Source organism: Lontra canadensis, unplaced genomic scaffold (genome assembly GCF_010015895.1).
Source record: "Lontra canadensis isolate GAN:19392208 unplaced genomic scaffold, GSC_riverotter_1.0 scaffold44, whole genome shotgun sequence".
Classification (NCBI taxonomy): Eukaryota; Metazoa; Chordata; class Mammalia; order Carnivora; family Mustelidae; genus Lontra; species Lontra canadensis.
This window is the reverse complement of record NW_022631038.1, coordinates 13,824,524-13,837,513: the sequence shown is the minus strand read 5'-3', so window position 1 is coordinate 13,837,513 and position 12,990 is coordinate 13,824,524. Positions and strand designations below refer to the sequence as shown.

Below are 12,990 nucleotides of genomic sequence, written 5' to 3'. Positions count from 1 at the left end.
CGTGGGCCTCGCATGCCCCTCGTCGCGCTCGGGCGCGCCTGGCCACCGCCCCTCCGTCCCACCCGCGTCCGACCCTAAACTGGCAAAGACCTGCTCTTGGGACCGCGCGGAAGCCGCTGAGAGAGAAAGAGAGAGAGAGAGAGAGAGAGAGAGCCGGTCCGGTAGCAGTTGGGCGTGGCTTCTCTGAGAGGCGGCCCCCTGGGGGGCGGGGAGAACTACGCAACCGTCGACTCTGGCCACTGATTGGCTGAGGTACCTGCGCGGAGCCCGCAAGCATCTCCGCCCGGCCCGGGTGCTCCTCCTCCTCTCCCAGCCGCTGGGTCCACACCGGCTCGCGAGGGAACCGCTCAGGCGCCGCCGCCCCAGCCCAGGGCGGACGACGGGAGAGAGGGAGGAGGAAGGAGAACACACTCGCTTGCTTGCTCCCACCCGCACTCGGGCTTCCAGAGCCGGCGCGGAGCCCAGGGGGAGGAGCCGCCGCGGGCACGCCCCGCCTCCGGCCCGGGAAGACGACGCCGGCGACCCCTCCGGCCGGCCACCGCCCCCCTCGGCGGCCGAGACCCGCCCCCGGCCCCGGCCCTGGCCCTCCCCCGGCGGCATGGAGGGGCCCCGCTCCTGACGGCCGCGCCGCCGCCTCGGCCCCCGCCCCCCCTCCCGGCCCCGCCCGCCTGCCCGCCCCCGCTCGCATGTCCGCGCCGCCTTAGCCGAGGATGCTGAGGATGAAGCTGCCGCTGAAGCCGACGCACCCCGTGGAGCCGCCGCCCGAGGCGGAGGAGCCTGAGGCAGACGCACGGCCGGGCGCAAAGGCGCCGCCGCGTCGCCGCCGAGACTGCCGTCCCCCGCCGCCGCCTCCCGCGGGCCCGCCGCGGGGCCCCCCGCCGCCGCCGCCACCGCCACCGCCGCCGCCGCCCAGGGGGCTAGGGCAGCCTGTTGCTGGCGGAGCAGCGGCGGGGGTGGGCATGCCGGGCGGCGGCGGAGGCGGCGGGCCCGCGGCGGCGCTGCGCGAGCAGGAACGAGTGTACGAGTGGTTTGGGCTGGTGCTGGGCTCGGCGCAGCGCCTGGAGTTCATGTGCGGGCTGCTGGACCTGTGCAACCCGCTGGAGCTGCGCTTCCTCGGCTCGTGCCTGGAGGACCTGGCACGCAAGGACTACCACTACCTGCGCGACTCAGAGGCCAAGGCCAACGGCCTCTCGGACCCGGGGCCGCTGGCCGATTTTCGAGAGCCGGCCGTGCGCTCGCGCCTCATCGTCTACCTGGCGCTGCTGGGCTCGGAGAACCGTGAGGCCGCCGGCCGCCTGCACCGCCTCCTGCCCCAGGTGGACTCGGTGCTCAAGAGCCTGCGCGCGGTTCGGGGTGAGGGTTCGCGGGGAGGCGTGGAGGACGAGCCCGGCGAGCGCGGGGAGGACGGCGAAGGCGAGGAGGACGCGGAGAAGGACGGTTCCGGCCCGGAAGGCAGCGGCGCCGAGCCGCGGCCAGGCGGCGGGTTGGGCTTCAGGGCCCAGGAGGAACTGCTGCTGCTCTTCACCATGGCTTCGCTGCACCCGGCGTTCTCCTTCCACCAGCGGGTCACCCTGAGGGAGCACCTGGAGAGGCTCCGCACTGCGCTCCGCGGGGGCCCCGAGGACGCAGAGGTGGAGGTGGAGCCGTGCAACTTTGCCAGCCCCCGGGCCCAGGTAAGGCGCGCGAGCCTGCCGGCACCCGCGCTGCGGTCACCGCCCCGGCGGCCTCCCCGGCCTGGCTTTCGGACGCCGCCTGGCCGAGCCTGGCCCAGCGCAGGTGGCTCAGAATCCCTACCCTTCGGCTCCCGGCCCGGTAATACTAATTCTCGTTCTGCTGGGCGGTTCAGTTCCACTCTCCCACCCTCACCCCCCCCCCCCCCCCCCCCCCCCCCCCATGCACGCTCAGGCACCCGCCATAACAGAATGCTCTAGAAGTCTCTTCCGTGCCGGAGTTGCTACGGAAAACATGGAGCTCTCAGCCTGGCCCCCCTCTTGGAGGAAGGGTCTTAGGGCGTTTTTGGCTTAGAGCATCTCCCGCCCCAGGTGGTTGGAAAGGCGAAGCGCTGGGGGTGACTGTGTTAGCCTCGGTCTAGCCCCGGGCAGCGCCTTCTCTTTCTTGCCACCTGGCGCTCTGGTTGCAGTTTGAAAGCTCTGCCTTGTCCCCTCGCTGAGGTGTTTCCAAAGGTGCGCTCTCGGCGTGCTGCCCTTGTCTTCAGCACAAAGGGGGTCTTTTTGCTCAGTGAATGCCTGAGTTTTATTAAAAGGGGTCGTAGGGCTTTTGGCTCTTGTTGCTAACTTGGTGTTCCCAGAAAAAGCTTGATGTGGAGAGCTGCGAATTGACTCAAAAACTAGAGGAGCCGTAGCGCAGGTTGTCTGGGTCAAGAAACCTCTCCTAGAGTGGGCTGCTTACACTTTTTACCTCTGGCATAACTTATTTTCTGTCGGACTTGAGTCTTGCCTACAGATTTAAATCGGGGGTATTTGCTGGGCCTTTAATGTAGGCATACATGTTATTTTCTAAAAGTTGTTAAACACGATAGTGTAGACAATTCAGATGAGTCACTTGTCTCAAACATTAAGGTGAAATTTTATAGAGCCGTGAAAGCAGTTTAATAGTAATCTAGGCCCAATATAAAGTCCTTGATCGTAATAATTTAATGGAGGAGAGGAGAGCAGGTTTCAGTTAGAATAAAAAATTAGGTACAATAGGTTTATTTTCGTGGTTTACATTTAAAAGGTAGTAATTTGGTTGTCATACTTTTCAACTTAGGTGATCTCCAGGAGTGATGTATTGAAACGGGGATTTTTTTCGGCTTCCTTTCTTGAAAGTTAATTCAACTTATGTATTGCTGTCATTCAATACTTTGGAACTAAAACTGGGCATTGTATTTCTCTAAGGGCTGTGTGGACTCAATACCATTGAATCAAGGAATTTGGGGGCTGGAAGGGATTTAGGGATAATCTAGGCTGAGATCCTCCTTTTAAAAACGAGGCTTCTGTGAAGTGACTCACATTTTAGGGTATATTGTATCAGACTCTAGTGTAGTAATGCTAGTATCCAGTATTTTGGTGAGCTTCAAATTTTGTCTTCTAGTGTCTATTTACTACTAATATGTAGCTGTGTGTACTGTTGGTAAAAGCCCTTTTCCACTCTTAGCCTAGTCACTGAAATAATTGCAGAAAAGTCCTATAAGCCACTTATATTTGGAGAAGAAAGCCTGAAATCAGGAGGAATACTTGTATCTTTTTTTTAATTATATAGTATTAAGGTGATCTTAGATTGTAGGTATATGAAAATGTCACAGTGGAACAGTTTTATTCCATTCATATCATTCCAACAAGGATAATCGATTTCTGATTTTAACTGCTAGGAGTCTTTTTTTTTTTCCCCCCTCCATTAAATTTTGCATGTAATGAGAGGGTCGGAAGGCGACTAGAGAAAGGGAGATATGCGTGTACACTAGAGTAATGAGATTTTCATCTGGACTGTAGTGTGTGGCCTTTTCTGGCTACCGGTGAGTGCTGGGAGGAGTGGGCAAAGTGAGGTTGGGCATCCTGCCATTAATTTCAGCACATCGTTACTTCTCAGGCAGTGCCCTGTGCTGGGGCCATCACATCCGTTGAAGTAGGATAATAAATCATACGGGATACACGTACTACAGGTGACGCTGAAGGCTATTTTTAGACACTGGTGGCGTGATGAACTTTTTCCTCGGGTAGCTTAGGGTTACCGTAACAAATCATTCACGTCTCATTAAATTGTTCTGACCCCGCACTTTCTGCTTGTTAGCCTGGACTCTGAGGTCCTCAGCTGTCGCTAGTTGTTCTGGCCTTGAAGACATTTCCGCCGATCTTGTTGCTCCCAAGCTGTCACTCCAAAGGCAGCTGATGGGGGTGGATGGATTTGCATCCCGATTCGCCGCAGCCCAGACCGCTGACGCTCGGCCTTGCGCCGCTGGGACGCTCCCGGTGGGGCAGGGCCCACCTCCGAGTCTGCAGGGAGGTGCCGGAGTCTGGCACGTCCCTCGCGGGGACGCGCGGTAGCGCGTCGGAGGGCCCCCGCCTTCCCCCGGTCACGCGCCGCCGCGGACAGGCGGACGCGTTTGAGGACCCGTCCCTCGGGGCTCCTCCCCTCCCCCTCCCTGCAAGATGGCGGCTGCGGCCGTCCACGTGACTGGCGCGCCGGTTCCGCCCCTGGGAGGGCGGGCGGGGCGGGGCGGGGCCGCACCTCCCCGGGGCTCCCTTCGGCCTCTGCGGGCTTTAGGCCCCCGCTCCCGGCAGAGCTGAGAACCACGCGGATGGTGCGCTCGGAGAATGGCAGCGGGGAGCTCGTGGGGCAGACTTTTATTGCCCCGGAAGTAACCTTCTAGACACGTGTGTGTAACTTTCATTCTATTTCTCACTACTTTCATCCATACTAGACGCATAAAGTGGAACTGATTTATTTTTCCATTAGAATAAAAGCCCCTATTAGTGTTTCTGTCTCTTTCAAGACTCCTATTCAGTACTTAATATGGAGCAGATTCTCTTTTGAAATTTTCTGTAAAAAACTAGTAACGTTTTGCTGTCTCTCTCTCTTTCTGACAAATAAATAAGTAAATCTAAAAAAAAAAAGCAACTTGTGTTTTAACACGAATTTTATGTTAATTATATGCTTTCAAGTTGACCAGTCCCAGCAGCTGTTTAGTGACCTACCATGTTTACCATAATAACTGATAGTTGAGGGGACAAGTCCACAAGCTTACCGCTAGAATATACAAATTGGGTCATTTTCGAAAACTGAAGGAAGATTCAAGTAGATTTTTACATTGAAAAGTAATATTTCTCGAGTTTTTTTTTAAATGTGATTTGGAAAATGTTATGTGATTTAGAGTAAATGTTACATTGGATTACAACTTAAATATTGCTTTTAGGAGACTTGTGCATAAAGTTCATCTTCTTCAACTCCTGTGGACTGCCAGTCACTTATATAAAATTCAGCATGCAGTATGCATGTGTGTGATTGATGTAGTTTGCTGTGTTGCTAACATTACAGATTGCCTACATAGCCTAGCTGAAAAAAAATGGTTTTAAAAAGGGATCCCTTATTAGGAACCCAAACTGTAAATGACCTGTTAGCAATAGTGACCAAAAACTGCGTAAGTATTTTATTATTTTTTTTAAGATTTTATTTATTTATTTGACAGATAGAGATCAGAAGTAGGCAGAGAAGCAGGCAGAGAGAGAGGAGGAAGCAGGCTCCCTGCTGAGCAGAGAGCCCGGTGCGGGGCTCCATCCCAGGACCCTGGGATCATGACCTGAGCGGAAGGCAGAGGCTTTAACCCACTGAGCCACCCAGGAGCCCCATGCATAAGTATTTTAAAAGATGTAGTTTTGTTGGTGTTTCATTGAAAAGAGAAGAGTCAAGCTTCCTATCTTTGCATGCTTAAAGACTCTCCTAACTGCTCCTGAAAATGGATATTCTAATTTTGGGGACTTAACCCTCAATTAGCAACACAAAGGCTGAAAAAAAAGCATGAAATGCATAGACTATCATAGTAGCGGTTAGTAGTTAATATTGTTTGTGTGGTGGTGTTTCTCTGGAGATTGTGTTTTCAGTATCCTCAAAACATAGTTGCTTGGCAAATATCTTGAATGAAACAGAAACTGAAAACTTCAGATAGTATTTAGTGTGGTAGATAGTATTTAGCGTTGTTTGAATTCACAAGAAACATACCTGAATAAAAAAAAAAAATTAAGTGGCCGTGTGTCTTACAAAAATCAATGAAGAAAACTCAAAAAATTGTTACTTTCTTATAGCATAGGTTAATTAATACGGTACTTGACAGAGTATCGCAAGTCATTGTGATAGGACAGAAGATGCACTGGTAGTGTTGAGGCCTGGAAAAAAAGAGTGTTAACACAAATGCTCCTACTGTAAGAGAACTTGAATGTGTATGTGGCAACACTAATCCTAGTGCGAGCATGACTGAAAATGAGAGGGGAAATGTCAGTGGTCAGGATTCCTGCCATCAGGCACTAAAAAGATGTTTTCTAAAAGTGATTTTTAAGAAGAATGACTCTAAACTCCCAGACGAGAAATACCTTTATTTAATTGTTGGCCACCACTGGGAGATTTTAAACTGAATAGCAACACTGGAGCCGTAGGCGTGGAGAAGGCTTTCCTCCCTCCTACGGTGGGGATAATAACAGTGCTCATGTGAGATTGTTAGGATCAAATGAATGAGTACTTGTAGAATAATGTTTGGCACATGATCTTCGCTAAATGTTAGCAATTATAAGTAAAAGTTTAGTCTTGTTTGGAAGGTGGTGGTAAGAGGAATGGGGAATAGCATCTCACAAATTACCAGTGGGGGACAGAACCAGCCGTATCTTTTTTTTTAAGACTTTAATTTATTTGACAGAGGTCACAAGTAGGCAGAGAAGCAGGCCGAGAGAGAGAGAGAGAGAGAGAGAGAGCGCGCGCGCAGGCTCCCTGCTGAGCAGAGAGCCCAATGCGGGACTCCATCCCACTACCCTGGGATCATGACCTGAGCTGAAGGCAGAGATTTTAACCCACCGATCCACCCAGGCGCCCTCCAGCCGTATCTTTTGTGGGAAATTTTAGATTGGTTTGGCTGCAGTAAAATATAAGAACAGTTCAGTTAATAAAGGCCATTTTCCTGGAAGAGGCTTTTAGAATTTGAGAGTTAGTGATTATTTTAGTAGCAAATGGGAGCTATTGGTATCCTTCTCCAGTTACTTCTGTTTTTCTGTATAGAGATTTTTCTCAGGCAAGAACTCAAGGAAAGTCTTAGACCCACAATAGGAGGAGAGGGTGCTAGAGAGGGAGAGGAAGAAACTACTTTCCCGCACGTTAACTAGTGTGATACATATTTATACACACACACACACACACACACACACCTTTTGTTCGTACTACCTTTTATGATTTTTTTTTTTTTTTGTGGGCGAGAGGACAGGAAAGGAAGTATGCTGCAGAGGTGACCAGAGGCCTTGAAGAGTGACTGCCTGTTTAGCAGTAGACTTGGCTTACATTCCTGCTCTGCCATTCACTCTGTGACATTAGCCAGGATATTTAAGTTCCTGAGCCTCAATCTTATCTGCGAAATGGCATTAATAACTTTCTTTTGAGGTTGTAGTAATTGAATTGATGAGATAACATGCAAAATAATTCACATACTGTCTTGAGTACAAATCTTCTGTTGAGAATGATGCTCCGTGCACTTTCCTTTTCCACTGAGATGTAGCCATCCACATTGTGTTTATCAGTTGTATTCAGGAATGGGCTTTTGTTTTTTTCTTCCCACTTACATAGTATTCTCCATATTGTTCTCCATTACCATACCTCTAAATTGATTGGCATTCAGGAAGGATGGGGAATTGTAAAGGTAGTGTTTGAGGCATTTATTTGGGGGCAGTTCTTTAACTTTTTAAAATTTATCTATTTGAGAGAGCATGCGGGGAAGCATAGGGAGAGGGAGGGAATCTCACGCGTATTCTGTGCTGAGCTCGGAACCCAAGTCCAGGCTCAATCCCATGAGATCATGACCCGAGATCATGATCATGACCCGAGTTGAGATTATGACCTGAACCCAAATCAGTTATTGGACCCTTAGCCAGCCAGACACCCCTAGGGCATTTATTTTTAATATTTACGTTGTAAAGATCTGGTATGCCACAGATAAAAGAAAAACAAAGGAAGCATTTCTCTGGGTCACAAATTATTAAAATACATATTTTCTCCATAGCGGGTTCAGGGATAGAAATGGGGAACATACATACATATTCTGATTTTGGATGATCATTAACTCCCATGCAACCACAATCTACTTTAAATCTTTATCCAGTTTTCACATTTAGTCAGGAAACTATCCTATAATTTAAAGCTGTTTTGCATTTTTGTTAGATTACATAATTTTTAGTTACTTCAGAGCACGGCCTGCAATCCATGCACAATAAAGGAACATTTTATGCTTTTTAAAATAGAAGCTACTAAATTCACTATTTTTAAGCTTATTATTTTTGTCTTTTCTTGAGAAATATTAAGCTAAACTTTTTATTTTTCAATTTTTTTTTATTTTTTATTAAAGACAGAGGCAGAAGTGACATGCGCCAGCCTTGAAGCCAACTGAGCTTCACCTTTATTGACTTTTCCATCACAGAGGACTGTGGAGCAGCGCTCTTCTTCCTCACAGGGAAGGCCTTGTGGCAGAGCCTGCTTCTAGCAGCCTGTGTAAACAGTCACTCTAGAAGGGAAGTGCCTTGTCGCGTGTTGCTGTTATACATGGCGCAGCTCCTGGGCCCTTGGTAGGACATTTCCCTCCTGTCCTTCCTATGCCCCAGGGAACCTTTGGCCTTTAATTCCTTCCTCAGTGTCTTGGCTCATTCAAAATGTCTCATGCTTATTCAAGAATTAACTTACTTGAGGTCACGTACAGGTTTTAAACAGGTCGCTTTGGCAAGTTGTTTTGTCTTTACAAGTTCCCGGCTGCTCAGGCAGAAATCGGATAGCATCAGCGTTCCTTCCATGTAACTGCTGGGAGGATGACCCCGATCGCATGTATGAAAATGCCGGGTAAACAAGAGTAAGATGTACATATCCGTGGATCTGTCCATTGTCCAAAGAGGGACTAGCACAGTCGGGTTGCAGTGGATGAACAGAAATGCCAGAGTTGGAAGAGCCGGTAGGGGTTGGGTCACAGAGGGCCTTGACAGGAAAGGAGTGGGCTGCCAGCAGGTTGGAGTGAAATTGAAAATCTGTCTGGGTGCGCTGGCCGTGTATCTTTCTGCCACGTCCGCTGTCACTTTATGTGTGATGTGTATGAAAAGCATGAATCATTGATTTAGGAAAAAAACCCCAAACTCTTCCAGGCTAATCCAGTTCTCTCAGTGGTACCATTAAACTCCTAATCACTCTGATTGGTTTGATAACCTTAATCCTCTCTTCCCCTCATCCTTGCTGTGCCATTTTCTTCTGGGACTTTATTCAGCACCGATTCTGCTGTTTTCAGCCTTTCCACCTCTTCCCTGTGGGATACCACTGCCAGATATGTCTTCCTAAAGCAGTGTTTAATCGCATCACGTACTTTGCATTGACTGAGGGAACCTGGCCTCTAGTAAGTCTTTGGTCTTAAAAGCCCTGTCTCCCACTTTCTTCACACATCCCATCTTCCATTCAGAGCTCCCGCGTGATGTTTGCTGGAATTGTCCCTGTGGCTGTCTTCTCATAAGATTCTCTGCTGCCTCTGAATGCCAGCAGTGTGGGTATTCTGTGCTGTAATTGTGGTACTTCTATGACTTTTTTCCTGTTTTTTTTTTTTTTAAACTTTACTTTGAAATATTCTTAACTTATAAAATTGACCTTCCTCCTAAATTTTAAGTTCCTCAAAGACTTAGGCTTCATGTCTCTCTCTCTTTTTTTTTTTCTTTTTTGTCGGTGATGCATATATCCTAAAAGCTCACTCAAAATTTCTTATGCTTAGGCTTTTTAGATATGGCTCTGAAAAATACCAGTATGATAAATTGCTTTAAGACAAAGTACATCAGGAAGTGTTTTTTTTTTGCCTTGTATGAATTATGCTTCTCGGCTACTTTATAATAGTCTTTGCAGCTCTGTAGTACAGGCACAACTGTTCTGGAAATGATAAAGGGAGTTGCTGCTTTAGGTAAGAGCATGGAGCAGTATAGATTTGAACTGAATCTCCAATAGGTGAATGGTCAGTAATTGTATTTATTAGTTATTATTCCAAACTCAGGCCATTTATAGTCCAAGTTAAGCCGTTTGTGTGCGGGGCGTGCATGAGTTGGGCAGACCTGTGGATGGTGCTTTGATAGGGTGAAGAACTCCTACATCGTAGGCCAACCTCTTCCTTAAGTAGTTGTTTTTGGTCGCCTGGTGTTGATCTCCAATCTGTGATCCTTTTGAGGAGCGGAGGAGTCAGATGCCCAGCTGACCCAGTATCCTGCTTAGGATCAAAAAGTGAAAAACTGCTCCCTGAAGTGAGCCATCTACAGTCTAAGAATGGGGGATTTTACACTTCTTGTTAGGAATATCTAAGGAAACCCAGCTTTCCCCCATCATGTTATTTTTCGTGAGGGGAGGGTGTCACATGACTGTGATTCGGCGGTGGTCCTAGAAGCCACCACGAACAGCGTCGCGTGTGTTCGGAGCTACTTGAGAGAGAGGCCATCAAGCTTAGGAGAGGTTACCTGATGAAGAGAGTGGTCTTGGGTGGGTTTGGGGATAGTGCCTGTTCTAACAGGTGGCATTAAATGCAAGTCCTAATACAGCGTTTCTCTGCACTGTCCTGTTTACCAACCTATCCATTAGTCACTGTCAAAGATCCATTTTAAACACAGTAACTTGCGCGTCTGCATGGTTCCGGGAACGTTTCCCCGCTGGCGCTGAAGGCTGGGGCTCTGCTGCAGGAGCTGGGGGGCCCCGCAGTGCCGCGGGCGGTCGGGCTTCTGAGCCCTGGTCTTGCTTCCTTCCAAGGACCCTTTGAGCCTCCTGCCTCATCTCCTCTGGACTGGCCAGAGAAGGCAAGGGCAGCTGGCAGGTGTAACGCGCTGGGGAGGAGAGCGCATTCCTCGCTGGATCGCCGGATTGTGAACAGGGGTGTGTTCTGTTCACCTCCCCTGAAACATCTGGTAAGGTGGGATTTAAAGGTTTGGGGGGTCCTAGCCCAGGGGATGTTGCTGTTCCCGGTTTAGCCTCCTAGTTCAAGGGAATAAGAGGACATCTTTTCCCTTCTGTAGTAGGAAAGCAGAAGCTTGGTTGGTAAACACAGATGCTGGGTCTAAAGGTCGTGGAGGGATCCCAGCTTCGGTTTAGGCTGGGAGGCTGTCACCCTCCCCCTAGCCCTGCCTTCCATACTTTTGCAGTTTGTGGTCTAAGTTTATAGTCCTCCCCCGTCCACCTGTGAGCTACAGGCGCCTACTAGAGACTGCGCTATTGGCGTTGAAAGCAAAACATGAGGGGAGTTTTACAAGGAAAACCTCAAGGCCAGTGACATTTTTCTGGGATGAAAGCTGCCGTCCTCCTGCTCCCCAGTAGGCTTCCCTATCAGCATTCTTTTGCTAATTGCATATCCTCCTAGTTCAGTTCGCTGGAAAAGACAGTGATGTCAACAATTTGAATGGTTTTTAAAATTCGTAATAAATTCCCGGAACTTTCCAGAACCCGTAGAAAATTGTGTTTCCCTCCTACCTCTCATTCCACCCACCCAGCTGCCATCCAGCCATGCTCTGCACAGGTCACCACTTCGTGTCACGTCGAGGAGACCTTGCAGAGCTGCAGTCGCAGTGGCCACGGCGGGTCTGGGGCCTCCGGTGGCAGAGAAGACACATGGGTACAACGAACTTTGGGCCTCCCCCCCACCATTCAGTGGCTAGGGTGCATTGACCCCTGCGTTATGGTCCATTCTGCCACATTTGTCTACACCTTCTAGCCAGAAGAAACAAGAAGTTACAAGTGAGGTGAGCCCCGATCCCCACAGAAACTCTCATGGTGCTGTCCCCCAGCCCCTGAGCTGTGGCGCGGCAGGTGCTGGCAGCGGGGCTCTCCTGCACTGCTTACCGGTCCTGCCGCTTCCCGCACATCATTTGCCCTTTCTCAGTTGCTGGAAGGCGAAGCCAGGCTTTACTGTGGGTTGAGTAGAAATGAGGCAAATGCCTGCCCCTTCTCAGCAGCCTCTTGGAGAGGCAGCAAGGAACTCTTCCCTTCTCCCTGGCGCCTTCCCTCTTCTTCCACCAAAATGGATGGAATTGGACATCTCAGGACATGTTTCTTGTAACTAATCGTTTTCTCACATTCAAAGTAAGGCTTTCTATGAATCTTGCTTAAATAATAACATGCTTTAGTTGGGACTCTGGTGATGGAAAGAAGAGAATTTAAAATCTTTGCCTATGTAGGGGCGCCTGGGTGGCTCAGTGGGTTAAGCATCTGCCTACGGCTCAGGTCATGGTCTCAGGGTCCTGGGATCGAGCCCCGTGTCAGGCTCTCTGCTCAGTGGGGAGCCTGCTTTTCCCTCACTCTGTGCCTGCCTCTCTGCCTATTTGTGGTCTTCTCTCTGTCAAATAAATAAATAAAATCTTAAAACAAACGAAAAAACCTATAACTGTGTAACAGGTTATCCCCAGACTTGGTGGCTTAACCCAGACCCATTTTATTATTATCTCCCAGAGTTCCATTGGCCAGGGGTGTAGACAGGCGATGAAGAGTGAGGGAGGCTTGTCTTGGTTGCGGGGTGTCTGGAGGTGGTGGCTGGGACCTATAGCTTCCCCCCACCCTCAGCAGTGCGGCCTCCTCAGGGCAAGTGCACTATGTAGGTGGTGGCTGGGGGGCGGGGGCGATGCTCAGGCCCCAGGGCTTCTGGGGACCTGCCCCCAGCAGTCCCAAATGTTCCTTCCCTCACAGTCTGTGGGTCAGGCATGTCTGGGAAAGCTAGCTGAGACCCACCGGGTGGGGGGTTAGATCCACCTTTCAGTGGGAGGGCCATCAAAGTATTTTTAGCTCTATTTGATTTACCACAGAAACTTAATAAGATGTTGTGGTTAGATACTAATGTTAGTATTCAAAGTCTCACTTGATGAGTGTAAAAAAACTTCTGAAGAATTTAGTCCATTAAAGAAAAAGCTACAAAATTCTGAATTTCTTTATTTTTTAATAGAGAATGTCCTGGTGTTTTTAAATTTAGTCTGCATCAAAGGACAAGAGGAAGCGTTAGATGAGCTAAAATAAACTCCATCTACAGCTTGACCTTTGTTAAAATAAGAGACCACTGTGACCTTTGTTCTCCATGGTATGTTAGAAGACTCTTGTTTTTTTTTTTTGTTTTGCTTTGTTTTTAAGATTTTATTTATTTGACAGAGAGAGAGATCACCAGTAGGCAGAGAGGCAGGCAGAGAGAGGGAGGAAGGGAAGCAGGCTCCCTGCTGAGCAGAGAGCCCAACTCGGGGCTCGATCCCAGGACCCTGAGACCATGAC

At 49.4% G+C, this 12,990-nt stretch overlaps 1 protein-coding gene across 3 annotated transcripts in view; it reads left to right on the top strand.

The window, feature by feature from the left end:
- Positions 1-679: 679 nt before the first annotated feature.
- ZCCHC2 (zinc finger CCHC-type containing 2) overlaps positions 680-12,990 on the top strand; it is a 61,811-nt gene continuing 49,500 nt past the window's right edge. For 2 of the 3 annotated variants that reach the window (XR_004384364.1, XR_004384363.1), the window contains exon 1: positions 945-1,673. Coding sequence is in view for 1 of the 3 variants with exons in the window: in XM_032872282.1 (XP_032728173.1) it covers positions 711-1,673 (963 nt within the window). In the remaining 2 variants the exon portion in view is untranslated. Of the gene's footprint in view, positions 1,674-12,990 lie in introns of all 3 variants that reach the window. The other variant, XM_032872282.1, reaches the window with a different exon arrangement.